This window comes from Anas acuta, chromosome 3, assembly GCF_963932015.1.
Source record: "Anas acuta chromosome 3, bAnaAcu1.1, whole genome shotgun sequence".
Lineage (NCBI taxonomy): Eukaryota > Metazoa > Chordata > Aves > Anseriformes > Anatidae > Anas > Anas acuta.
In genome coordinates this window covers 75773992-75801269 of record NC_088981.1, presented here as the reverse complement: position 1 = coordinate 75801269, position 27278 = coordinate 75773992, and the positions used below count along the sequence as shown (strand labels likewise).

The window sequence follows — 27278 nt, the reverse complement described above, 5'->3', positions numbered from 1 at the left end:
ATATAAAAACTGAACCGAAAATCAAATTCAATGCACATTGGAAACTGTATTCCTCAATAGCCTTTCTTAAAATTAGTTTTATTTCCCTTCTCTCTCTCAAAAACAAAGTCCTTTTGAGATATTTGAGCTGCTATGCCACCTATACTATTCAAGAAATCCTCACTTTTACTGAAAGCCAATAGCATACTGAGATTGGATCAAGATAGCATTATTTATATCTGTATAAATGCCACTAAAAGTAGTGTGTTGAAAATTTATGCCTTATTTTGCTATTAGGTAGGTCAGCTTATTCTACTCTATTATAAAAGTACTCAGTTTGGGATGTATGCTATTCGTAACTGAATTAACTAATTATTTGTAACATTGTTTTAATAAACATGCATGTATTCAACAGCCATTAACTTGCTTAATAAATGTATAGTTAAAATGTATTTTTTCCAGTGAAGCAGTTTACTTCTGTGTCTAATTACAAAAGAAAATACATTGGCAAAAATGCTACATAGCTGAATTCTACTTTTAGTTAAATGGATTAATCTGTTCAAGATGACATGCTTTGCAAGTTGCCTTTACTGGTGTATTTTTTTCTTAGAAGATACAGCCATCAAAGAGATCTTACTTTGATGTTAAGCCTTTTATCTTTTTCACAACTGGTATCATACCAGACCTTTCAGGAATAGGTCTCCAATCTTCCCCAGAATTAATGCTCATTCTTCTCTAACAGTCAGTGGCCTAGGGCTGCAGGTTTTTTAGTTTTGTTTTTGTTACTAATAACAGTAGTTCATTTCCTGAAGAAGGAGGTAATCAGTGATTTCATTCACTTTATAGTGATATAAAAAACATTAACAAAATTAAATAAGTTGCTGTCTAGCCAATGTATTAGCTTTATAGGAATCACAATTCTCGTAACACTAGCAAAAATAACCAGATTTAATGTTTACTAAACATTTAAAGCATATGCCAAAATGTAAAATCTATCTATTGTCGGTTTTCTAATGTGTATTGAGTGCCATTTATGAATATATTCCATAGAACATCTAAAATACTGAGTCTTGTTCCTGTAATATCCCTAAATGTCCACAAAGTTTTCTCTGAAAACTGGGTGAGGAATATAGTTCCAGAGCTCAACACTGTCACACAAGATCGATCAGTTAGTTGCACATATTCCTACTGGGATTCAGTCTGTTTATGTATAGCTTGGATTACAGTGACCCATATTTTACACACAAAGCATATGTTACTTGATAGTCCAAAAAAAAAAAAAAAAAAAAGATTTTAAAATCTATTACACGTCTAAAGAAAAAAGATGACTCTTCTCTGTTCTTCCACCCCCCCCCACCCAACAGATTAATCTCATCAACTCCACGAATAACATACTTGGACAAATTAAAATCCTTTTTCAAGTACTTTAAAAATTTGTTATACTAAAAAAGCTGCCTTTTTCTTTTTTCTTTTTTTTTTAAGTACTTCCTACATTTTAATACAAAATACAGGTGCAAGAATTTTAAACAAAAATGAACTAAAGAGCTTTATTGACATCACAGTACATTCAATAGTAATTTTAAGAACATTACAGCTGAAAGAGAATGGCATATTTTATATTCTTATTAAGCACTACCGTTCTTGAAAAAATGTAATACAAAGAAATCCTATTAGGTATTTAATTCTGAGCAGCATTTGGAAAAAAATACACCTATTTACAGATAAAAAAAGGATTCTGGTTTCACCTACATAGCCACAATGTGCCTCTATAATGAGACAAGCCTTTTATAACTCATGGAATTTTTAAATGTCATAGCACTGGTGCCATAAATTCCTCAGCGTTTACGACGAGGAGGAGTTGTTGATCTGAAAAATAAAGGAAAAAGGGGGAAAAGTTAATTGGAAAAAAATACAAAACCCCCAAACCCACACACACGTCAGGCTTAATAATTAATAGTTTTAAATTTTTTTTCCAAAGTTACTTTTGCCTAAGAAAATTTAATAAATACCATACTTTATTAAAAAAGTTCATATGTCGTACACATGAAGACGAATAGAAAAAAAAAGTCAGACAAAATACTTAAAAAGTATACTACCTTGATCGTGACTTAGACTTGTGTTTGCGGCTTGCCTTCTTACCAGACCTTTGAGATTTCTCCATGGAGCATGATCGAATATGCTTCGATTTCTTAGCCTTCTTTTCTTTACTGCTTCCTGGTGATTCAGAACTACTCCTTGCACTAGATTCAGAGCCTGACCGTTTTTTGCTATCTTTGGTTATACTTTTTTTGCTGTCTTGTCTGGAATCCTGTCTGAATATTTTCACAGTTATTGAATCACTGCGAGAGAAAGTTCTTTCACTGTCTCTTTTTCTCTTTAATCTATTGTCGTCATGATTGCCAGCCTTGCTTTCCTTTTCCTCCTTTTTTGGTTTATCTTTTCTTTTTTCCTGATCTCGCTCCCTTTCTCTGTTCTTTTTTCTGTCTTTATCTACAGTTCCACCCTGCTCTTTCTTCCTCTCTTGATCTTTACCATCACTTTTATGTTTATGCCTATTTCCCGGAGGACTTCTACGCTGGTCTTCAGCTTTGCGTCTATCCCTACTTCGGCTGCGACTGGCACGGCTAGCTCGTCTGTCTCTTGAACGGCTACTACTCCTACGTCTATCCCAGCTTCTCTCTTGAGAAGGGCTCTGAATTCTTCGTCTCTCCCCTCTTTCAGCACTCCGATTTCTGCTAGATCTTCTCCTTTCTCTTATTTTTTCCCTGCTTCTACTCCTCTCTCTCCTATTTCTGTGAGAATAGCTCCTGCTTCTACTGCGCCTAACTTTATGCGAAGGCGTTCTACTACGACTGTGTCTCTTCTTCCTTTTAGGAGAGGAAGAACGTGAAGAACTGCGACTACTACCTGAGCTAGTGCTATACGATGAACTAGATACAGTGCTGCTACTGCTACTGCTTCTGCTATTGCTGCTAGTGCTACCACTACTAGAGCTTCTTGATCTACTCCTCCCTGCCCTCTCTTTTTCTTTGCCCTCTTTTTTGGGTTCTATATCAGGGGCTATTGCATTTGGAGATCGTTTCTTTTCATGAACCATATCAGCTTCAATTTCTTTTGCCTCCTGTGCTGCTGAAATACTGTTTTGTTCTTTGTTGATAAATTCATTCATCTCTTTTGAAACTTTGTCAATTTGTAGCCTTTCTTCTGAAAAAGAAATACACAAAAGAAAAGTATAAGTTATTTAGAGTAATATGAAAATTTCCATACTGTTCCTTTTGCCAAAAAGATTTCCAAGCACCTTTCATCACACTTCTAATACAAGGTCTGCCGTTGTACTAACTACCTACCAAACAACTTGGTCTTTTATTTCTTTATTTATAAATGTTATTACAGAAAGGTTGTTCCCCTGATCTAGCAAGAGCGCACAAACCTGACACTTTTAGAAGTGCTTGATGTCACTTCATGTTTCAGTGGCTGAAGACAAAGGTCTCAAATGAATACCGTGAGCCAATAAAACTCCCAAATTCATTTACACACACACTTTTTTTTTCTCCTGCAACCATTCTACATACTTTCTTTCTCATTCTTTTAATAACCCTCTAGCTATACCTGTACTTCCTTCCTTCCAGCCCTGTTTGTGTGTGGTCCTGTAGTGACGCATGCTTGCTTTTTTAAACAAAAAAGCCAGCTTAGAGTTTTAGCAAGGAAAGTTAGATTATTCCTAAATACTAACTAGTGCAAGCAATTTACATTTTTCCTTATATTTTTGTAGCCCAGGAATTCCTAAGAATGAACAGCATAAAAAGGAGACTTGTAACCAGTTTGCCTAAAACTCAGCTAAGGAGTAAAAACCATAGTATTTCATATAGACAGATGGAGAAGCTCTTACAAAAAAGAGTTAACATCAGTTGAGATCATATGTAAGCCTGGTAGTCAGCAAAGACTATAAACATGCTAAGGAGATAATTGTCGAAAAAAAAAATACATTTCCTGAAAGTAACAATAAATGTGCAGACCAGGATTTTCATATAGCAAAATAAAGAAATTCAGACTCTCAGAGCATTTTGTAGGGGGTTCCAACTTTAAAGAAGTTTCACTTATTTCTGTTCCACATGGATCCTTTGCATCACTGGCCAAGTTTACTTCCCCTTCCCATTTTTAATTGAACCCAGAAAAAAAGAACTGACATATAACATTTTTAGCCAAAATATGGCCTTCTGATGTGGGCTATCAGTTCATGAATTAACTTAGGGAATAAAAATGCATCTGGAAACCCAGAGTACTTCAAATAGAAACTTCTGCTCAAATGTAATGCAGAAAACAGTTCCATCTGGTCCCTGAGATATTAGGCAACACATGCAGAAGCCAGTGTATGTTAGAAGATGCTATATTGTATACTAGAGATCTGTCTTTTCTAAATGCCTCTATAACAGGCTGGTAACCCTACCCTTACTGTTCTTCACTATGCTGGGATTACAGAATCAGCTTCTTTCTCTATTCATTTGCATGGGAACAGGTTACCCAGAGAAGCTGTGGATGCCCCATCCCTGGAGGTGCTCAAGGCCAGGCTGGATGGGGCTTTCGGCAACCTGGTCTGGTGGGAGGTGTCCCTGCCCATGGCAGGGGGGTGAAACTGGATGGGCTTTAAGGTCCCTTCCAACCCAAACCATTCCAGGGTTCTAGATTTATGTTTCTCCAAGCAGCCCAGCAGAGCTGTCCCTGAACTGGCACAACCTCTTGCGCTAGGAAGAGGGAGGTCATAAGCCACTGCTACCCTTTTATGCAATAAATCTTCAAAAATGCAGAGAGACACAGGAATGTTAAGGAAAAAAAAACGTTTAGCTAGTCCAGCCTTTTCACAGAATCACAGAATGTTACGGATTGGAAGGGACCTTGAAAGATCATCTAGACCAAAGTCCCTGCTAGGAGCAGGAACACCTAGATCACGTCACACTGGAATGCATCCCTTTTATTAAGGGATTCATGTCTATTTCTAGGCCTAAAAGGATAAAATAAAAAGGACAAAATAATCCATGTAAAAATAACAAAAAAAATGCTCTAATAGCATTTTTTCTCCTCCAATTTAACTTAGATCCTGAAAAATTATGTGAACTTCTTACCATTGTATTCATCCATCCATCTAGACTGCTCTTCAGCAGTGCAAGGTGACTATGATACCCTTTTGAGCTATAATATTGGTACAAAGGGATAAGCCTTACCTTGTAGGGAGAAGCAGAAGTAAATCACAGATTTGTTTATTAAAATCAACCCTGTCACCTTCTCAGAGGCTAAATGTGACCTTACTGGGTTCAGTAATCTGTTCCCAGTATTAGGTCCAGAAACCTTGTTATAAAGATGCCGTATATGGACAGAAACCTCATCTACAGCTGAGAACAATGAGTTCAAAGAAACTGTAGTTTCCAACTGTACAGTTTGAAAGGCATACTGCATAGGTTATGTAACACAAGGGCAAGCTTTTCAGATGAAGTGAAATGTGCTTTATATGCAACTTTAAGGAATAGAGTTTATATAAAACACAGTCTGGTGCAGAGGGATGAAATCTATCCCCCAGACACAACTGAGATACTAATAGTTTTTATATATATATAAATACCCAGACACCATTTTTTATAAAGAGATAATATTCTTTATGTGATACAATCTCCATAGGTAACATATATGTCTATATGCTCTCTGATCTTTTAAACACTGAAGTCTAATAAATTATGGAAAACATTAAATCTTTTTTTCCTTGTTAGAAAAGAAGCAAACCCAATTTGGATCAAATAGCTCAAAAATCATTCTTTTTCATTAATGTAATTTAATCAAAGAACATTATTTCTAAATTAGACTTTGTATTTTTTGGCTTAAAACGTGATTTCTCTCCCACAAATTTGTATATGCTAAGTAGTAACCTACATACACAGCAGCATAGTAAAATGACATTATGTTAGTTACCTTCTAGCTGTTTTTCTAGTAATAGTTGCTGTTCTCTCTCTTTCCTCCAAAATGCTTCCTGTTTTTGCCTGATTCTGTGTCGTAGTTCCTCATCATCAGTATCAGATGATTCAGAGCCTCTGTCACTCCTCTCATCTTCACTGTCTCCTGATCCATAACCACCCAGTCCACCTGCGTGCATAAAGTCCAGTCTATCACGAGGAAAGATTAAGCTTTGTTCTTAATATTTCTGTGGGCAAAGAGGAGAGTAACATTGCCCTTCCTTCACTTCCTCTTCTGAGCAGAAGTCACTTTATTCTGGTAAGTGCCAATGTTGTTTGACTGGTGTGAACAAGGCCCCCATATCTGCATTGATGCTTACTGTCCGGTTCTACTCCTTCTGGAACAGATCGTCTATTTTCATCAAGCAACCACTGTGATCACGATACTTTTTTCCACTGTATGGAAGGGCAAAAAAACTCCCTGTGGAGATCATAACAATGCCTTCCTTTGTACCAGCAACCGGACAGAAAAAACAGTGAAATATCTGGGATCTTTCCCGAAAGACATCTCTGAAATGACTTCAGCTTCCTCCGTAGTCCAAGGCTACAGAAATTCTGAATGCCAAATCAACTTTTCTACACTGATTTAGGAAATATTGCACTTTGACAAGTATAGAGATGGAACAGAAATGGACTTTCTTCTCCCCCAGAGATATTAACAATTACTGGACTGATAAGAAACAAAGTCAATTTAAACACCTGGCATGGAGATATTTAACTTTCTTTCAGCTTGAGGTTCTTACGATCTTTACTGAGTTAGTTTTAAAACACTTGAATACTTGTGATTATAATGTTCAATCGAATTCATCAGAAATCCAAGTAACAAGCACATAAATTATCACTGACACCGCTGTAGTATGTTTTAGGTGATAAAACACATGTTGGGAAAGATCTTTTGCTGTTGCGTCTCAAGCTGGAATTTCAATTTCTTTTTCCTGTGTTGACTCTGGTAATACATGATATGGGAGCCTCTGTGCTTATGTAGTTTTTCAGTAAAACAAACATTGCGAAGATGACAACAGTTTTATTTATAAGCATTTGTATTACTGTTCTATCAGCTTTCCCTTGTTGTATGGATGGATCAAAATAGGAGAAAAACATATAAGAGCATTCCTCTCTCTGAAGACTGCAGTGTGCTCCTGAAACAATCATACTTCGGAAAGTAAATTTATCTAACGGTTCTTTTTTTAAAATGTATTTTCCAAAACCAGGGCAAGATTCTCATACACTAACTCACACTGACTAGGCCTTTACTCCAAAAACCATCCCACTTATATCAGTAGGATCACCTGTGGAACAAACAGAGGTGCTGATAAAGTTACTGTAAAGTGACCCAGACTCCCGGGCAATTAAAATCTAGTTTCAAAATGCAATTTCTAGAAAAGCAAGGCAAGAGTGAAACTCCCCCTTTAAGCCCTCTCAAAAATAAGGAACATACTTACCGAGTCCAGTGAGGGAAGCCAGTGCACTGGACTGTGCCAGCTGTTTTGCAGGAGCTTTGTATCACATCAACAACAGGAACAACATGTTAACACAAATAGCCACGATTTCATAGTCATGAGTCTATGGTATTGTTAAATCTACTACTATTGCTGTTCTTTGGAGGGAGAGAAGAAACATTAAAAACGCATCATCCATTTAAAACCAATTCTAGATTTTCTGACCACGAAGATTTAGAATTTAACTGCAAATCAACAGTGAAGAGAAAAAAACAGATACTCATAAATCACTTTCCAAGTTACAGCATCTGCACATAATTTTCAAGTTTCAGTAGTTATATATTTAGATTAACTCAATTATGTTAAAAAAACATTATGCAAGTACAAAAACATGTTAATAGTGAAAGCGAATAAATTACTAATTGAGGACTCAAAGTTCATCTGTTTTCACTTCTGAACAGCTAAGAACTTGAGATATAAATGATAGCATTAAGAAACAGCTACAACTGAAGAGCCATTGACACACAGGTACCATTTTAACTAAATAAATGAATTGTATGAAAGAAATGGAACAACTGAAGTAACTCACAATACACTGCACAGGACAATAGTATATGGTTACTGGATTTGAACTGTATCAAGTTGGATGCATTATACTGAAATTCTTCTTGGGGGATAGCTATGAAGGTTAAATGTTCTAGAGACATGCAAATATAGAATATTCACAGAAGAAACTGAAAAAAGAACTGGCATACCTTTAGTTGCTTTACGGTGTACATCTTTGGCCACGTAATATATTTCTTCATTTGTGACATCTAAAAGAATCTCTGTCAGCAGCATTTTTGTCATCACCATCTGAAAAAAAGTATATAAAATTAAAATTAAAGACCATATACATAAAATATATTTTTATAAAATATATACAAAATTAAAGGACAAAACCTCTTGAATGAATTCTGCATTTAAATTACATCCATAAAAAAATCAATTCTTTTGATGGCTATGAAACTACTCTCCTGCATATTTTTTAATGCTTCCTTTCAGCAGACATGACTCAAAAACCTAAGTTTGAAATTATTTACATTTGACCTGCAGTCAAAAGTTGCAGAACAGCCTGTATTTTGACTGTGAACTATAACCACATGTATTATACACGGCTAGGCAGGGCACTAACTGCTAATGTCAAAGATGATGCAAAAAACGAATATATAATCAGAACTATGCTTAGATCGAACCTATTTGTTCTTTCAAAAACAAAAAACACATTTTTGTCTGGCATACTGTCACACTCACTCCCATCCTGCATCAGAGGTTACTGACATAGGATTTTATTAGTCTTTATTTATTATAAAAACCTGAGTTGTTAGTAGCTGGTTCTCCAAACTGTTCAACCTGGCGACATGCGTTACAAAAAAAACAAAACCAAAAACAAAAAAACACATACACAAAGCCACAGCACAAAATTTAAATACACTCACAGAACTTTTTTTCCCCCCCCAGAAACCAAGGCCTTCATTAACAAAGTTTCAGTTAAACAATTAGCGTACAACTGTGATTTAAGGTATAACTGTTTAGCAGACACAATAAAACCGTCACATGTACAAGACTTAAGTTTCTAGCACGTTCTTGCAAAAAAACATTTTTTAAATCCCCTTTTTCAGGGACTGATGTTGAAGTATAGCTTTCAGGTGGATGTACTTAATATATAAAGTTTTTAGGAATTTGCCAAATTAAGCAGAAATACAGAATTAACAGCAGTCAATGGAAAGATTATATTCACTATATTCTTCAACTACCGGGCTAAATATGAGTTTTTATAACCTGTATGTTTATCTATGTGAGTAAGAGACATGCAGATTTAACCCTGCCTCACTGCATGATGTATCAAATGCCTCTATTAACAGTATCAGGATGAGAAAAAGTGATTTATGTTGCTATGCCCACAATATCAGCAAATAAACAATACTTGGTGAGAACTACATTATTAATACCATTTGATACTCCTTTTCTTCTTCTGTCATTTCTGGTTCACTTTGCTCCTCTTGAGGAGCTGGGGATGGACTCCTGCTGATTTTCCCAATGCTTACAGCTTCTGTGTTTTCAGCATCTTCCTCTTCCTCATCACTGTCCTACAAGAAGAGCATTACACATTTCAGGAAAAAACAAGATGTAAAGCTCATTAGCTTCTACTTACGATAATCAACTTGATTTATTTTGCACTGGAAACTCTATTACAGTTATCGTAAAACCCAATTTCTTTTCTTTCCTCATAATGAACACACAGGTCCCTCTCTCCTCACACAAATAAACAGATGCTTGCCAGCTCACTACCAGACAGGTGCTCAGAACTGCACACAAATGAGATAACTGCTGAAGGAAATGCAACACGAGGCTACTTAAATGGGCTCAGTTTAGCAAGTACAGATAGCCAAATTTGTTCAACTACTTATTTCAAAAGATCATGTATATTTCCAATAAAACAGAAGAGCATAAAGCACATTTTTTCACTGTTTCTTCAAATCAAGTAATATACTTCTACATCTTAGATAGACATTGACAACTTCAGAACAACAAGGGAATTTTAAGCAGCAGCAGCTTCACCTTACTTTAAGCAACAGAAACAAAGAGATAGCCAGGTATGTAAAGTCTCTCTTCTGAAGGGACTAAAAAGTTAACAATTTCAGGAAATACACACCTAACAAGCATCTACTTACAAATTTGCTTTTCTGAGGTAACCGAGGGCCATCCCCTTCTTCAGCATCCTCATTTTCCTTTTTTTCTTTTTTAGACATCTGTGAACGTTGCTGCTCCATCCTCTCTTTTTCCAATTTTTTCTGTTTCTCTCGTTCCATCTTTTCTAGGCCTTCGCGAATCCAGGCAGGCAGAGTTCTACGCTTCACAGCATCTGCGTAAACAAAGTTTACAGTTCTATAAAATGAAAAACCTTCCCCACTACAGGGGAGACAAAAAAAAAAAAAAAAAAAAGCAAGCCACAAACAAGCAAACCCTCCACCCAAATCCAAACAATTTTGTGGTGAAACACAAATCCAAACAATGATTGTGGTGAAAGAAACAAGCATTTACAATAGGTTTTTCTTTCCTTTTTTTTTCCTTATAAGAAAAAAAGTCTTCACATTTTGCAATTTTTTTAAACACAGTTCTTATGTTTTTGTTTTTTCATTAAGGAGTGGTTAACATGTACCAATCTGTGGAGGCTCCTGCTTCACAGGCATCGCAATAGGTGAACGCTGTCGGTCTCTGAACGAGGGTCTTTCCCTTCGATTTTGAGGAGGTGCAGGAGGTGCTGGTGGACCTGGCGGCCCTGGTGGTCCTGGCTGCCAATAAGGTGGATGAAATCCACCTTGAGGTGGACCAAAAGCAGCCCCATGCTGAAAGAGTAATGCAGTTTATTTTCCTTCACATTGAACACTGTACACAGCATGTGCGCAAGTCGGTCTACAGAAATCCATGCAAGTAGGAATCCACCATTTCTAGGCTACAAGGTCTCTCAATTTCCTTTCCTGTGGTCCCTATGAAACAGGTTTTCCTTAAACATTCAATGAGTAAATTTAGGTTTAAGCAGAGATACTAGTGAAACCGAATGGGCTTCAGTCTTTCACATTGTGCTAACTGTTAAGCCCTATAATCACCATCTATCTCCAGCAGCTCCTTCCCAACTTATCAACAGAGCATGCAGCTAAATGAAAAAAATATATATATATTGAAAATTCCAGCTATGTTATCAGCATTTCCTCACACCTACAAACTGAGGTCAAAAATGAAAAGTTTGAGTTTTGAGTACAAAAAAAATTTTTGTACTGCATACCTTCCAGTAACCACTCACAGGTGTTTTTAATATGGCTGATTAAAATATTAAGTTCACAAATGTGCAAGTTTAGTACAGACCCTGGATTCTAAGCAACCTATTTACAATCCAAAAGTCACAAATCATGAGGCATACATGAGTGGGATTCTTTGTTTTAAAAGTATTTGGCATCCACAGAAGCCTAATGAAATTGTTTAAGAGGGTGGTGTTTAGGAAGAAAGGTAGAACATCAAGTGGGTTTTGTTGTTTGTTTTCAATTATATTCTGTTGACTGTTTATCTAAGTTCCTGCATTATTCTCTGCAAAACAAGTTTTTTGTAGTATTTAGAAAATTTTGAGAAATTCATTTTAAGATTTGGTCTCCGAATAGTAAGCATAGGAAACCATTATAAACCTAGTGTAATTGAAAATGAATGGTTCACTGCCTATCAACATAGCTGAACATGAAAACTGAGTAAGAGAGAGAAGTAGGCCAGAAGGCAGAAACACAACTCTACCAGCCTGCCCTTGGGTTCGTTTATGAACAGGATGTAGACATTTCAAAAGGTATAGTTTGCCATTTACATCAAGAGTTTTGAGAGAAAAATACTGAAATTTGGAGAAAGATCCAAAAGCTCTACATTTAAAGATTTATGCAATGCCTCTTTCTATGATTAGTGCTCAAACCACCTACGGTTTCATTGTGCTATACAACTTGTATGCCAGAATGAAGAAAAAATTGGATGTGGATTTTTTTTTATAAATACCATTGTTTATTCAAAGAATCACAGTAGAGAGATATGGAAAAGATCAGTGGATCATCCAGTCTATCTCCCTGCAAATAGGAGACTGTTTCCCTATGGTACATTATCTAGTGTATTTAAGTAGATATTTCTGACCTTTATTCCCTGTTTAAAAAAAAAAAAAAAAACACAAAACTTCATAATGTTAGTTTATATACTAGAAAACAGTGATTCATTTTAATATTGCAGACAACAGCCATTTCTCATTACTAGTCTAGAAAAAAACATTGGCCTCAATAGAACAGAAAACTCTAAAAGTCTTCTTCTGTAAAGTATTTGGTAAAAATGTATCTTAGCAGATAACAGATTCTGTAGTTGTTTGTAGAACTGAAGAATGAAAGTCGCCGCTAGGTGATATTAGAGGAACACATCCACGGAAGGGACTCTGCACGTCTACAATATTAAAGCAACAAATATGTTTCACCTGATAGTCAAACTGGTTCACTGGCCCCATTGCAAAGTTATCGGGAGGTGCCCCAAAGTTGTGATTGTTCTGGTTAAATATATGCCTGTTGTCAGAAGCAAACTCCCCACTGTCCTGACTGTTGCTGTCTTCAGATGGAGGAACAATTTCCATTTGACCTGGGGTTGGAGCCATCCACTGCTGATCGGGAGGTGGGTGAGGGGGTTGGTGAGGCATTCCCCATTCTGTTTAGGATGCAGAATACAATTCAATAACAAGTTAATAATGTCCATATGAGTCACCCATCACTCAGTGTTCTGTTTATCAGAAGGTTCCTCAAAGCAACACAGATGATAAAGATATGGCAAATCATCAGCCTACAGGCTGTACTTTACTATCTCAGTAATATAACTAAGTGAAGGAAATACATATAAGCTGTAGCTGAAATAGAACATACATTTGGGGGGGGAGGATAGGGAGAAGGATCTGTCAGTTTGTTTTAGTTAATTTCCAGTATTATTGCATCCATTACAGCACTTAGAAATCATGTCAACTGTTAGAAGAACTGCTCCTACTTCTCTACTTCTGTTATTTTAGCTTTTAAAATAATGACCTATTTTATTCCTTTGCATAATACTTTTATACTATTTTTTTTTCTAAATGTAAGTAGTTCTGTGAGCAGCAGAACCACTGAATCCTGGTTTATGCAGATGTGTTTTGATAAAAGATGATTCCCTGGAGCTTCCAGTATCCAGGCACAGGTCCCAGCATAAGCTACGGCTATAAACCATCAAACTGAAGTTACAATTGGCTGAAGTTACAATTCAGAGATTTTGAGGAATTAATAGCTTGTGTGGTCATAAGCTCTGTCTTCTTAGAACATCAGTCCAATTATATCCACTGTATAAATACTTACAGACGCTGATTGTTACTACCTTTTAACTTTCACCAATAAAAATACTTAGCCTCTCAGGTTAAGTTGTGGCTTCCAACCCTTCAATAATGCTTTTCATTTTTCTAGTTTTTAGTATCCTTTGCATGATAATTTTTCTCTGCTGACAGTGATAGGATCTGAGGGAATGGCATGGAGCTGCAACAGGGGAGGGTCAGGCTGGGTGTTAGGAAAAGGCTTTTCAACAAGACAGTGGCTGGGCCCTGGAGCAGGCTCCCCAGGGCAGTGGTCACAGTACTGAAGAAGCATTTGGACAATGCTCTCAGACACATGGTCTGATTTGTGTGTGGTCCTGCATGGAGCCAGGAGATGGGCTCTGTGATCCTTGTGGGACCCTTCTAACTCAGCATGCTCTATTCTATGATTGGATGCATCATAATAACAACTAAATAGGGGTAACAGTTTTTCTACTTGGTTACTCTTTTATTTGCATGTTCAAAGATGGCATCAACTCCTTTCACTCTCACTGTCATCCTTGAAGGTCATATTTAGATGATTATTCAAACTTTTTTTCCAAAATCAATGTTTCTGAAGTATTCTAAGAGAATCCTTTATCCTTTAAGTACAGCTTACAACAGTTTTTGCTCATGTTGACTTCTGACACTACTTAAATGCCCAGTTTACATGAAATCAAACGATGTGAAAGCTTGCAAGCTGCACACAACATGTTGTTTTCACTACTGGAACATGACACCCTTCAGAAGGAACTGCCTGCTAGTTACGCAGTTGGCCCTCATATTGCCATTTTGCCACTTTTCAGTAGCATGCAAAGAACTTTTAGATCTAGAATTGACACAGAAACTTGGAAGGACACTGGAGAAAGATAAAAAGTAAATACGTGAAGGACGACATTGGCTACCCACATATACTATGATTTAGTTTGTCTTCTGAGACAATTAGACACTAAGAATGACATTGACTAAATTAAGGAAAGCTGAGCCTTGCCTACATCAGCAGAGTCTTTTATCAGCATCCCAAAACACTGGGAAAACAACACATTCTCTGCATGATATACCAAATGATAACATACAAATGATATATATGATAACATACAAATGTTATCATTTGTATGTTATCATATATTTGGTTACCAAATGATAACACGGTGGCACAGTGTTTCCCATTAACACAATGTGTTACATTTTTCCCACTCCGGATCTAATCCTTAATGGATGCTTTCCTGTTCTGCATGTTCTGTGGGAGTATTGGGTTCCCAACATTTATAATGTAATAAATGATGCCTTATTATCAAGGAAACGTCTTCCTCACTTATACCACTTTATGTGAAAAAATTTGCACTAAGGATTTTTTTTCACCTCACATATTAAAAAGATGGAGAGTGACTGTTTATGTGGGCAGATAGTGGCCACAGACAAGGGGGAATGGTTTCAAACTAAAAGAAGAGATTTAGATTAGATGTTGGGAATTTTTCACTCAGAGGGTGATGAGGCACTAGCACAGGCTGCCCAGAGAAGCTGTGGCTGCCCCATCTCTGGAGGTGCTCAAGGCCAGGCTGGATGGGGCTTTGGGCAGCCCGGTCTGGCAGGAGGTGTCCCTGCCCATGGCAAGGGGTTGGGAACTGGACAGGCTTTAAGGTTCCTTCCAACCTAGGCCATTCTATGACTGTATGATAATTGAAAAGTTATGCATATGACAACCAGACAAATGAGACACAAACTAACTAGATATAGAAAAAAAAACACCATATTTTATGCACAGAATTTTGCTCAACTCTCTTTAAAAGATTTCAAGGCACCAGAAGCTACTATCTGCTAGTTCTCTAGGTTAACTCTTTGTACATGCCAAAATCATACCAGAAGCAGGTATTATGGTACAGGAGAGCAATGGATGTTTTGTAATTCTGGAGCAGCCTGCTGCCCTCAGTGCTGCAGTTCCTAGTGCCACGAGATAAGCAATGACACATAAACGATGTAAGAATAAGACTGGTGGGAAATAAATACAGAACTGCTATTCACACTACCTTTCTACAACATTCAAGGACAGAACAAATATTTCACATTTATATAAAGATCACCAAGCTGCGTTACAAGACCTTTGTTACCCATTTTGTGGAACACTGGCTGAAAAGCAGCAGCTGTGATGCTCAACTAATTAGCTGCTGCTACTGGTAGTATTGCATGTTGACACCTGAGAGACAGGGCACATTCAACCCAAAAATGCCTGACAAAAATAAAATTTCATTATATAGAAAAAAAAAAAAGAATGGGAAGGAGAGCAAACCTGGCTGCCACATTCTGTTGAAGTTGGGATCCCCCTGAAAATTATTATGGTTGTTTGGACCAGACTCTATTCCTGAAATATCCTGTCCATTTGGCATCATTCCTTGTTGTTCCACTACACTCTGTTGCCCTGAGGCTTCTCGCTGAGCAATCCATGCTTGAGCTAATGCAGCCCAGTCAATCTGGCCTAAAATAGAGGAAATTTAAAAGGTTAGTATTCAAGTTTCTCAAGTCTAACACTGTTTCTCAATTACACCTCATTGCTCAAGAGAAACAGGTAATGCTTGCCTTCAGCAAGTACCACGAGCACCATTAAAACTTCTTTACAGGGTAGAGTAAAACAAACAAAACAAATCTTAAAGCGTACATACTTGCTAAAGTTGAGTTTCCCTGCACGTGTCCAAAATGCCGTAAAGCAAATTATTTTAGGTTCACATTAACACTGAGTAGATAACGGTAATACACTTTTTTTCCCCATAAATAAACTAATTTTGATGTCAAAAAGAACTATATATAGCCTTAAATTCTAAATTCATAGAGACTGAACTGTTCTAAGTCTCTAATATAGTTAGTAAATCACATTTTGCAATGTATGCTTTTTAAGTAATACAGGTTTTGGAATGCTTTTTCATGTTAGTTCTCTTCCTCTTCTTTCTTTGCTGTCGTTCCTACCAGTAGACAAATAAATTGCACTCTCATCTGAGGACAGCATTACATCTTCTGCTCATTATCACATCAGGAAATCTCTCTAGCAAAGTTACAGAAATTTAAGTGACAGAAAATGTTAAATCAGTCAGCCTGATCACTCTGCCTGAGTATTAAATACATTCCTCTATCCTCTCTATCCATTTCTGCATTTCTCTGAATACCTTTAATTGCTGTCAGCTCACACTCAATTTAAGGTAAGTAACGCTCTGTTCTAAGTGTTTTTTGATGGGAATAAAATGCAAACAACTGATCGTGATCATCACTGCCATAACCTAAACCAAGTATCATACTGATTTTCTAGTGAGTTCTGTGTATACATCTACATTAGTATTTTTTGCCACAGAGGCACTGAACAAAAATGGAGATTTTCTGAAATAAAACTTCCTTATAATTTAGTTTAGATAAAGAACTGAAAGGGATACAGATTCTGTAAAAGTAAATGCAGTCTAAATGTAGATCCGAGTGACTGGTAGATGGTTAATATAATTTGTCCAGAATCCCTCAGTTTGCTGGCCTATATTAAATATTAAAGACATCAAAACATTTGAAATGAATGTATGGACTCTTTCTTCTAGTTGTTGAGAAAAGCACCATAAATGTATTATCTCGAAAGCAGACACAGAAAAGCAACTCTCAGTCATGCTCTGTAACAAAGACTCAAAAATTCAAATTACAACAGAAAAAGAATTTAATCCCCAAAGCTTTCTATATACTTACTTGGATCTTGTTGGTGCTGAAATGACTGCATCCACTGCTGTTGGTTCAAAGGCCATTGCTGCCAAGGTTGATCCCACATCTTTTAAGTCTTTATATAGTCTATATTTCAACTAAAAATAATAGTTGTATATTTAAATAGATGCCCATGAAATATCACACAACTGAAACTTACATAATTGCAGCTACATTTAAGCCTTGCAAAGCAAGCTGAAGCAATGCTGGCTTAATATTTTAAGCTGGAAGAAATGGTTCATCCTTTAGAGCAACACTTGAAAACACCACTGTAAGATTTCAGAAGACTAGTATGCTTTCTCTGCATTTGCGCGAAGAAATTAACTACTACATGGAGTTCAAGGAAAGACACGACAGGTTTGTAAGACAAAAATATTCGTCAGTAAATGTAATTCAAATAAAGTAAAGTAGATAAGACATTACTTATATGATAACCTTGCCTGTGTTGTAGAGAAAAACTGTGTACTTTCTGTACTAGTTTCATGCAAGGCCATTAAGTGAGACAAAGGAACATCACCGAATGGTACACAGATGATTACCAGATGATTACCAGATCTTTACCAACTACACAGAGAACCAAACAGGTACAAGTCAGCATCCACAGACACTTGATGTATAGTGCGGACTCATAATTCCTACATAAAACATGCCTTAAAATCTGATGAGCAAATATCCCTACCTAATTGCACATTTACCACACACTCCCCTGAGGTCATTAGAAGCATTTTTGGTGCAGTGTTGTACACTTCCGCTGGGCTGGCAGTGCCAGCACTGGGACCTGCCAAAGCAGGAGCCGTGGCAGGGCTCCGACCAGCCCTGCAGGAAGGGGGTGAGGTACAGCAGCTCCTACAAGTTGGGGTGTCCGTAACAGCAAACGGATTTCTTTCGGTGATATGTACCTCCTGTGCACAGATAACCTGTCACATACGGGGAGCCAGAGCGTGGCCACCTGCTCTGCTCCACACAGCCCTCTTGAACACCAAGCCTGGGCACAGTTCATGAGTATTTCAGTCCAGGAACTGTTCCCAAATGCCAGTACAGATAACAACTCCTCAACAGGCTTTGCACCCAACCAATATAATCCTCATGCTGTTGAACACACAGTCCTTGTTTTCATGCTAGAAAGGCATCACCCACATACGCTGTCTCTCCAAACTTGTAAGAAATACAGATAATATATTCCCTCAGGTCACCAAAGCAGCACCTATGACACAGAGGAGGCTCGCAGCCAAGTGCAAAGCAGAAGGAAGAAACACAGCCTGCCTGCCTCAGGGGCCACCAGCTGAAAGCAGCCAGAGCCGCCTGGCTGGGCAGCCAGGGACACAGCCCCGACCACTCTTATTTAGCACCGTGCTGAGCGAAGCCAGCTCACAGCACACACAAAAAGTGCAACTACAGTGGATCCTGCTTGCAAAGGGATCTCGTGCCCAGTGGCTACACATTGACATAAATAACTGCATGACTGCACACGAAGAAAGCAGCGTGCTGCAGAAACACACACACAACTGCACACAAAGTTGTGAGATGATGGGTCAAGCAGAGATGAACGCAGGTGAGGATTTTACAGACCTCTTTTTTTTAAAATAGGTAATCTGAAAAACCCTAGGTCACCTTTGTTTTGAGACCACTTACATTCAAGCCGTTACAAAAATGGTGTGTATGGTTCATGAAAAAAAAATAATCAGTTGCAAATGCCTTCTGGAGGGAAGGAGGGGCTCAAGATCAAGTTCAGGAACAGAGAAGATTGTCAGGCAAATCCTGCTTTATTATTTTCCCTATCCTTCCTTGCCAAAATAAGCACATATGTTTTTTTCCTGTTCAATGACATATTTATCATATTAATACTTCTAGTATGTCAATACCATGTCTTTTTTTTTTCACCCTACACTTTTACATTTTGACCTGTACGTACCTAGGAAGTCAACTTTCTTGCACCAGTTGAGTGAAAAAAAAAAGCCACTAAGAAGGGAACCACCCTGCCACTTTTAAGCTAACATTTCATACACAAAGTATGAAAAAGCAAACTCACGTGCCTGAAGTAAGGTTACTCAGCATAAAGCAAGCAAAAAGTAAATAACTTTCTTCCTCCCCTTAATCCATTTTCCCCTCCAGAACCCAGATTGGTTCCATTGTCAAAATAAACTTGCTTACATAAAAACAAAGCTGTAACAATTGCGGTTCAAGATAAGCACCAGCCTTCAAAGAACCCAACAGCTTCACGGCATGTATTCAGTTTGTTTCCAGCTGTTAAATCCCACTAGCAGTAATAAAAATGTATTTTGGTAACTCTGACATCACTTGTTTAACTAAATATGTAATTCCCTGAACAAAGTTTGCCAATATTTACTAAAATAACCTTAAAAAAAAGTAGAAAATTAAATAGCTCTGGCAATAAAGAAAAAAAAAACACATTTTAAAAACATATTTTAATACAGTTAAGAAATATTAACTTCTCTTATGAAGTGTAGAAATATTAAGAGCACCTCCAGAAATTCAACAGAACTGGAGATCTCCCAATCTTTACTTGACAGAAGGAGGTAAGATTTATTTCTGTTGGACTAGCTCTACCTCTGTCCCAAAATCTTGGGCACGGACGTTTTTGATGTGTTCCAACTAAGAGAATGAGTCTGCAATACACTTCAGTCCCTGTGAAGACACCCAGCAGTTACCTGCTTCTCCTGGACTGTGCACTGAACAAGCTGTTCAGTGTTCCCTCCTTTTTCCCTTTATGCTCAGGATTCTCACTAGGGATGAACTGAAGCACCAGTTTGGAAAGAAAGAGGATGCAAGGTAACAAATTCCTCCAATCTCTTCCACATCACATGCCCTCAAGACAGCAACTTACCGTTGTGCAAGTTGCTCAAAGGAAGTAATTTGCTGTGCCAGCTGGCTTCAGCGCCAGCAGGTTTTGTGTCAGCACCCACTGCCACTTCCCCGCCACTCTGCAACGCAGCATGGCCCAGAGCCTTCAGCTTTCCCCAAAGAGATTATTTCACCCTACTGTTGCTATTCTGGGGACAGAAATCAGGCAGGGAAGTGCAAAGCCAGACGTGAAGAGCTCATGACAGACACGGAGCCACCTCCTGTTTCGATGCACAACAATATGACCAGACAGCAACAACTCTGTGCATCTCTGCAGACCTTCAACATTGGATTAATTCAAACAATGCCAACCACAGCAGAATGATCAAAAACCAAAACGAAACTTATTTAAAACTGCTAATGTTAGTTTATGAGCTGCATTTGAAAGCTCTTGATGCTGTATTGCATTTGTACTTTCACTGTTATCCTTAAGAAATATTAATTTTCATACGTTGGCAACTCTAAGACATGCTGGCTTTCAAGTAAGCAGATTCATTACCAAATTTAGCATAAAACTTTCTCTGCTAATCAAAACCACATACTACACAAATGTTCTAGCAATTGCATCACTTTCTTTATGCATCTGTGTATGAGCACACAGAAGTACTCCTACAAATATCGCAAGAAAATTGGCCAAAAAACATTTCTCATTTTTTACCCATTTCAACTCATCTCCCCTATGCTATTTTTCGGACAGAAATGGGAAATGGATAAGAAAGAAACAAAATCATCATCTGAAAGTGTTTATATTTAATAAATAAGATCTTTAAATGTACTTACTAAAGGAAAATATAAAACGTGTTCACATTCTTTCAGTATTCAGAGCTAGGTGATGTATTTTAATACGTACTACTCACAGCCAGTGAAGAAAAGTGGTTTGTTCTAAGGCCTTCATCTACACAGTGCCCAGAGGCAACAGGACACATCACTGCATTTTGTTCCTGGAAGAGAAACAGACTCCCCTGCTTGGCTTCCTGCATTTTTACTGAGTTTTTACTAACTGGTATGGAGTTCACAAGAAAAAGGTACTTGAAAGGATGACAAGCTTTCTCACTTACTACAGGAATTTAAAGGTAGTTTATTGCCTTCATGAATTGTTTTCCTAAGTACGGATTTAATGACTTCAGATTCTGTCAAGTTTCAGAGGCAAATAAACAGACTTCAGCCCTTGTTTTTAAGTTACTATAATCTAAAAGATAACTAAATAAATCTTACTTACTCACACATTCATACCATTACATGCATGTAGACTATTTCATGTTGCTGTTTTACATAAAAAGTGGTAATGGTTTGCTCACTGCTTGTGCACCTGTACTTAGAAGAGTGTAACTTGACCTTTTCCAGAGAAGCTCAGCATTGTCCCATGCATCACTCTTACACTTCCCTTTGCTAGTGATGCTATTTTAAAGACTTCAAAAGAAAAAAAAAAAAACAGTATCCATGCAGACTGAGATGTCTTCACTTAATGAAAACAAACAGACGTGAGAGCTAACAAAATGACACATTTAAACATGAGCGCCACAAACTACACATAGATGAGCTTGCAAAATATAGCTAAGAAAACACAACCTGTTCTCAGTAATTTTACTTTTACAGCAAGGTATTAATCCATAATATTGAGGGAAAACAAAAAAAAAAAGTCTCCCCTCAACCAAGTCAATAGCTTAAAGGCTTGAAACAGCTGAACACCCTCGTACATGTGTGTGACAAGAAGCAAACATTATTTTCATGACACAATTCAAGTAGCAATAATGAAGGGATGGAAAAGAGAGAATCAACATCCTCTCCGACCTAATTGCAGTTTGCACTGCCCAAACTAACTTGGGATCCTGCCACACAGATAACAAATGAATGTTAATTTCTTCCAGGCTTCCCCAGTCAGCATCACCTGAAAGACTTCGCCTAACAGCAGCAGACAGATCTAAGCCTGCTTCCCCCCAGTGACACCATGCCACACACACTGCAGAGCACCCAAATTGCACTGAAACAAGCCTTATTTTCTGCCAAAAAGGGGGAAGACAATTGGTAGACTTTACTGGCTAGAATTTACCAAATTCAGCCATTAGCAAGCCTCTGCCTTACTAACTGAGGGGGTGCATCAAATTGGAAGCCATTAAGACGCCCTGGTTCCAGTGCCACCAGTGCAAACAAGTTTTGAAAGAAAAGCAGGTTCAAAGAATGGACTGATTTTACAGATCCCTCCTTGCAAAGGGAAATACTGACCTCCCTCATGATGATGAATTAAGGCTCCTTTACTTAGCTGTTCTACCCTCCAATTTCATTGAATATAGCCCTTCTGCTTTCGGCCTCTCCAGAAGCATGAATAAACAAAAGGACGTTTATTGATGCTCCAAGAACCGTTCCCTGATGTCAGATCACAGAACAGGAACCTGAATCTATTAAAAATCTGTTTACCAATGAAGAAACAGAAGCCAATTCAGGATTATTTTTGCTTTACACAGGAACAATCACATGACAGAAAAGAACCCTGTCAGTTTGCATTTAATTTCAGTCACAAGTACTTAACAGATTATAGGAAATTAATGTAATGCCTCAAAATTTTGATAAAGCCTTTAAAAGCAGACTTGCTCCAAAATATGTCCTGTTGCATGCTTAAAAAAAAAAAATCATCCATTTTCTAGGACTGGAACTTTATTCAAAGCCTGAGCCTTCTGAATGAAGTTTTACTATACCAAATTACTAGCACTAACACGTGCCACCTTTAAGAGGACTGCTGGTCAAAGCTCCTCTTCTCTAGGAAGGAAAGCTGGTGTGGGGGCATACCCAGGACTTACCTCAATGCCCAGCAGATGGTAAACTCTGAGGGTAACAGCACCCAGACAAATTTGAGGCTGGGGTCAAATTCTCTATTACACTTCAGGATATTACCCAACACAAGCTAGGGTAAGACAGAGGAAGAAGAGCTATTTTAAAAGGTACCTGTCCGCTCCTCTCCTTGACTACGATGTGAATGTCAGCAACAGACTATACCTTCACGTTAACCTGTTCTTTTAGGAAAAATAACCTCTTCTTCAGCTTGCCTCTTTGTCCACAAATAAGGTATTTTCTGATATAGTTGTATGATGTGTCCTGACACACCACACACACCAAGAAGTACACAAATAGAAGCTACTTACCAGCAGACAGAGCTTTGAGTGGCAATTCTTATGCTCACTTTAAACTCTGGGAGACTTCTCGCCAGCACTCCCCCCAAATTACCCCACTTGAGGCACATACAAACTTGCTCACCAACAGCAATGCCACCCTGCCGTATGCAGCACAGGTTTCCCAGCGGCACAGTGCTTGGTGAAAGCCCCAGGGGTGTTCCAGGTAGCTGCCCGTGGACATCAAGGATGGGGCTGTTTTTTGAACAAGGCCACCAGCAGAACTTGAACTAGACTCACTCAGATTCCTTGGACATCTCTCTGCCTTGGCAGCTTCACAGAAGCTGTCATCCAGTTCAAGAGTGCTTGTGCACAGTTAACCGTGGCCGGACCACTCAGCAACAGAGAGGAGCAGTTTTGGGGAGTGAGGCTCAGTCCCATGAATTTAAGAAGATAAAGCAACACCATGATGACAAGTGGGCTATCTCCACTACATACTTTATGACACTGCATACAGCAGAACTGAGAAGTGGCAAGCAATTTTCCCTGGACTGACACGGAAGACCTGCCCATAAACGAAATTTAATAGAGATAATGTAGATGAGAAGCACATAGGCTTACGAAGTCAGCTGCACTCCAGAAGAGCATCAGGAAGAAAGCCACATCTATGTGATGAGTACATCTAGCAGGCTTTCTTGCTCCTCCCAAGAACCTCCCGTCACTGGGAAAATATGCTCCTCTCCCATGAGCGTTACGCAGCACCCAAACTCCACAGAACACCTTATACAGCAGCAGCTTCTGCAGGAAAAGAGATCTGGAGATCCTTAACGGCATGTCCCAGGACATTCCTGGAAGTGAAGTATCTTGGCAGAGAAAAACAGGTATTCTTAGGAAGACAACATTCAACAGTGTATTTGGTAAAAGCAAGATCAAAGGGAATGCACCAAACTACCTCAACTCCAAGAAATCAGGAGACAGCCTAGGATTCACGCTGTCCTAGGAGGAACGTAGCAGAAGCACCTTCACGAGCGGAAGAGATGAAGGTCAGGAATTCCTACAGCAGACACTAACATCAGTTGACCATATAACCAGCACACTGACAGTCTGGTTTACTCAGCCCTGTAGACAGGCAGACTGAAGGCGGGTGGTTTTGGAACCTATGGAACCACAGCCAACAATCAAGTGCTTTCTGATGCAAAAGAGGGGCTGCTGCACCACCTTTCTGATAAATGTTACTCACCACCCCTGAATGACAGGAATGGGAGATGGCCTGACGAGTTTTACTTGCAGCCTGAGCTCTAATATGTAGCTGCAGAAGTTCTCCTGGTGACTAAAGATCTGGTCCTACAGGCCTTCCAAACAGGTGCTGAATTTTAGCATAGAAGAATGCAGTGCCTTAATAAGCAGAGAAGCTGAAACTGCAGGCTGCAATGCATACTTTGAGAACCCTCCACACAAATACTGCCTTTGGGCACAGGGTTAAGAGATGAGACATGCTCCTTCTGATATTCCACTCATCAGTCAGGTATCCAGGTAAAAAAAAATTATATTCCATCTCCCATACAGCCTTAAGCTCTGGAGAAGAACCAAAAGGAAAACAAGGACCTCTGAGACCTCTCTGAAGTCAACAGCCCAATGTCCTGATCTTCTGTGCAAGTGCCTTGTTCCAACAGAAACTCTTTTGCTTTCATTCAAGGTAGTTGATATCGACTCTGGGAAAAATATTTCGCCCTTCTTTGTGCTGTGCTATTGCTTCATTAGGGTCACGATAACACCTATAACCTGAAGAAAAACCCACTTATTTTCTTCAAATAAAATGGAAGCAGGTATTTGTTACTATGTTACAGAACTGCTGGTTAGAAAATGAAACATTTATGGAACATGCTAAGATTGCAATTATGAAGGAAAAAAGTTAAAAATAAGTATCTTCATTGTTACTCTGTTTCACCCAGCCCCCTTTTGGTTGGCCAAAGGCATGGCCTTAAGCTGTTGCAAGTATTTAATGCCTAGATACTACACAGCTTTTCTCTTCCTGAGAACCAGAAACTACACCAAGCTGCCTGCTGGGATTTGTTAGCAAGATGTCTAGTCCAAAAAAAAAAAAGTGTTAAATTCTCCTAGCCCATTTGCAGTTGCATATCACTAGAACACTGGAAATCAATTACATTTCCCCACTCCAGTTCTAATGTAGGAACTGCTCTTTCTCAAATTGAAGACCAGAGGCTTTCCAAATATGTAGCCATGATCCAAGATACAGAAACATAAAAGGAACTGAAGAAACCAGCTTGTTTGGTAGCCACAAAGTTTTCCAGAACCTATTTCATGGGTCAGCATGTCCGACTAATATTTACAGCTCTACTAAGATGAAGTCGGCTGAACAAAGGCCAAACTGAAAAAAAAAAATACTACAAGAACTCCTACAGTGAGTCATTCAAGCAGCATAGCCTCCAAGTTACGTTATTTTAAACTTAAATCCACATATCCGCTGAGATGAAGCCAATCCCTTTAAACAAACAAAAGGACCAGAAATTGGCAACCCAGGTATCATTTACTGGGTTTTTGCATTTTGGAGACATAAGGGCTAACACATGCTTGATTATCACAAGCTCTAAAAACACTGTTAAAACATTGCTACAGAAACACCAAAGCAACTTAAGCAGTGAGTCATAACTCTGTTGGGCTTGGAAAAAAGTCTGATCTGATTATTTTTTGCACATATCATTCCACTAGAAGACCTGATGTTACATTTGCAGTTAGCCACGTAACAGCGCTTTTTCCCTGCTGTCCATCTGCAGCTTCCTCCTATGCAAACACATTCTGTACGAAAAGCAAACAGCACCAATAACTAATTAACAAAATCAGAAAAAGCAATACCTAAATAAACACAGAGCTATTCCTTACTGTTTGTGAGCAGATTTTAGCCCTTGTGACAAATGCAGCTATCACTTAAGGGAAGAGATGAGCTAGTGACCTGGCGAGGACAACAGCCACAGGCACAAACAGAAACGGAGGAAGTTCCACCTGAACACATGGCAGAACTTCTCCATTGTGAGGGTGTCAGGGCATGGAACAGGTTGTCCAGGGAAGCTGTGGAGTCTCCTCCTCTGGAGATATTCAAAACCCACCTGGATGCACGCAACCTGTTCTGGGCATCCCTGCAGGGGGCTGGGCCAGAAGATCTCGAGGCCCCTTCCAACCTCAGCCACTCAGTGACTGAAGTAAGAAAAATAAGCAAGCAATAAAGCCAGCCCACAGATATGCTGCCTAGGATTATTTGTTGCCAAAGGCAGATTTACGATCCTCAGCTACCTCAGACGTGAAAAGCAGACACTGGGCGCTCCTGTCCCCATAAAACCTTTGCACTATCCCGTGCCTACCTGAAAACCAAACACAGAAACCCCTCCTGTCGCTGCAGGTGAGCTGCCCGCGCTACACTCGTGGCCTCCTGAGCTCCGCAACCCCCCCGCAGGGCCCCAAGCCTCCTGCTGGCGCGGGAGCGGCGCTGACAGCGGGCCGGGACCCGCACCCGCACCCGCCACAAAGGCCCTGCCCTGCCAGGGGCGGCCCCACACCGCCCGCCCGGCGAGCCCCGCTCCAGAAACTCGCCGGCCGGGGCAGCTCAGCCCTCGCCCCTCACCCCTCACCGGGGCCCACCCGGGTGCCGGGCCCCTCAGCCCCCCTCACGCCCCCCGCTCCGCTCCCCTCCCCTCACACACCCCCGGCCCCGGGCACGGCCGGGCCCTGCTCGGGCCTCACGGCGCGGGGCTCCCGCGGGCCGCGGGCGGCAGGAGGAGGCGGAGGGGGCCCGGCCGGGCCCGTGCGGCCCCCGGAGCGCGGCCGCCCCGCTACTTACGCTGCCCCCCGCCTCCCGCCGCTGCCGTGGCCCCGCGGCCGCGCTCCGCCCGCCGTGAGGCTCGGCTCGGCGAACAAGACAATATGGCGCCCGCCGCCGCTCACCCGGAAGCAGAGCGCGTCACGGCGCTGACCCGCGCCGGCGCCGCCCGCCTCCATCTTTACTGAGGGCCGCGCGTCCCGCCGCTGCATACACACGCACGCACACACAGGGACGGGTGCAGGCACCCTCCCTGGGTGCCGCCATCTTTACTGAGGGCAGCCCGCCCTCCCGTTTCGCGTCCTGGGGGGCTGCCCCCATGGGAGGGGGGCTGTGGGGTCCCCCCTGGGGCTCGGCCCCCTGTGTCCACAGAATCACAGAAACATTAAAGCTGGAAAATACCTCCCAAATCACCTGGTCCAA

At 39.7% G+C, this 27278-nt stretch overlaps 1 protein-coding gene across 3 annotated transcripts; it reads right to left on the bottom strand.

The window, feature by feature from the left end:
- Positions 1-1499: 1499 nt before the first annotated feature.
- PNISR (PNN interacting serine and arginine rich protein) lies at positions 1500-27004 on the bottom strand. 3 transcript variants are annotated; one of them, XM_068677852.1, is made up of 12 exons: positions 26877-27004; positions 17046-17155; positions 15622-15807; positions 12450-12673; positions 10620-10806; positions 10132-10322; positions 9409-9546; positions 8173-8272; positions 7421-7474; positions 5938-6108; positions 2076-3183; positions 1500-1845 (listed from the first exon to the last, which is right to left on the bottom strand). In XM_068677852.1, the coding sequence occupies exons 2-12, from the start codon at positions 17122-17124 to the stop codon at positions 1815-1817; spliced, it is 2469 nt and encodes an 822-aa protein (XP_068533953.1). In that variant the 5' UTR covers positions 17125-17155; positions 26877-27004; the 3' UTR covers positions 1500-1814. The 3 variants fall into 3 exon arrangements, with proteins under 3 accessions (XP_068533953.1, XP_068533955.1, XP_068533954.1); XM_068677854.1 differs by lacking the exon at positions 26877-27004 and adding an exon at positions 26401-26670; XM_068677853.1 differs by lacking the exon at positions 26877-27004 and adding an exon at positions 20777-20814.
- Positions 27005-27278: the final 274 nt, after the last annotated feature.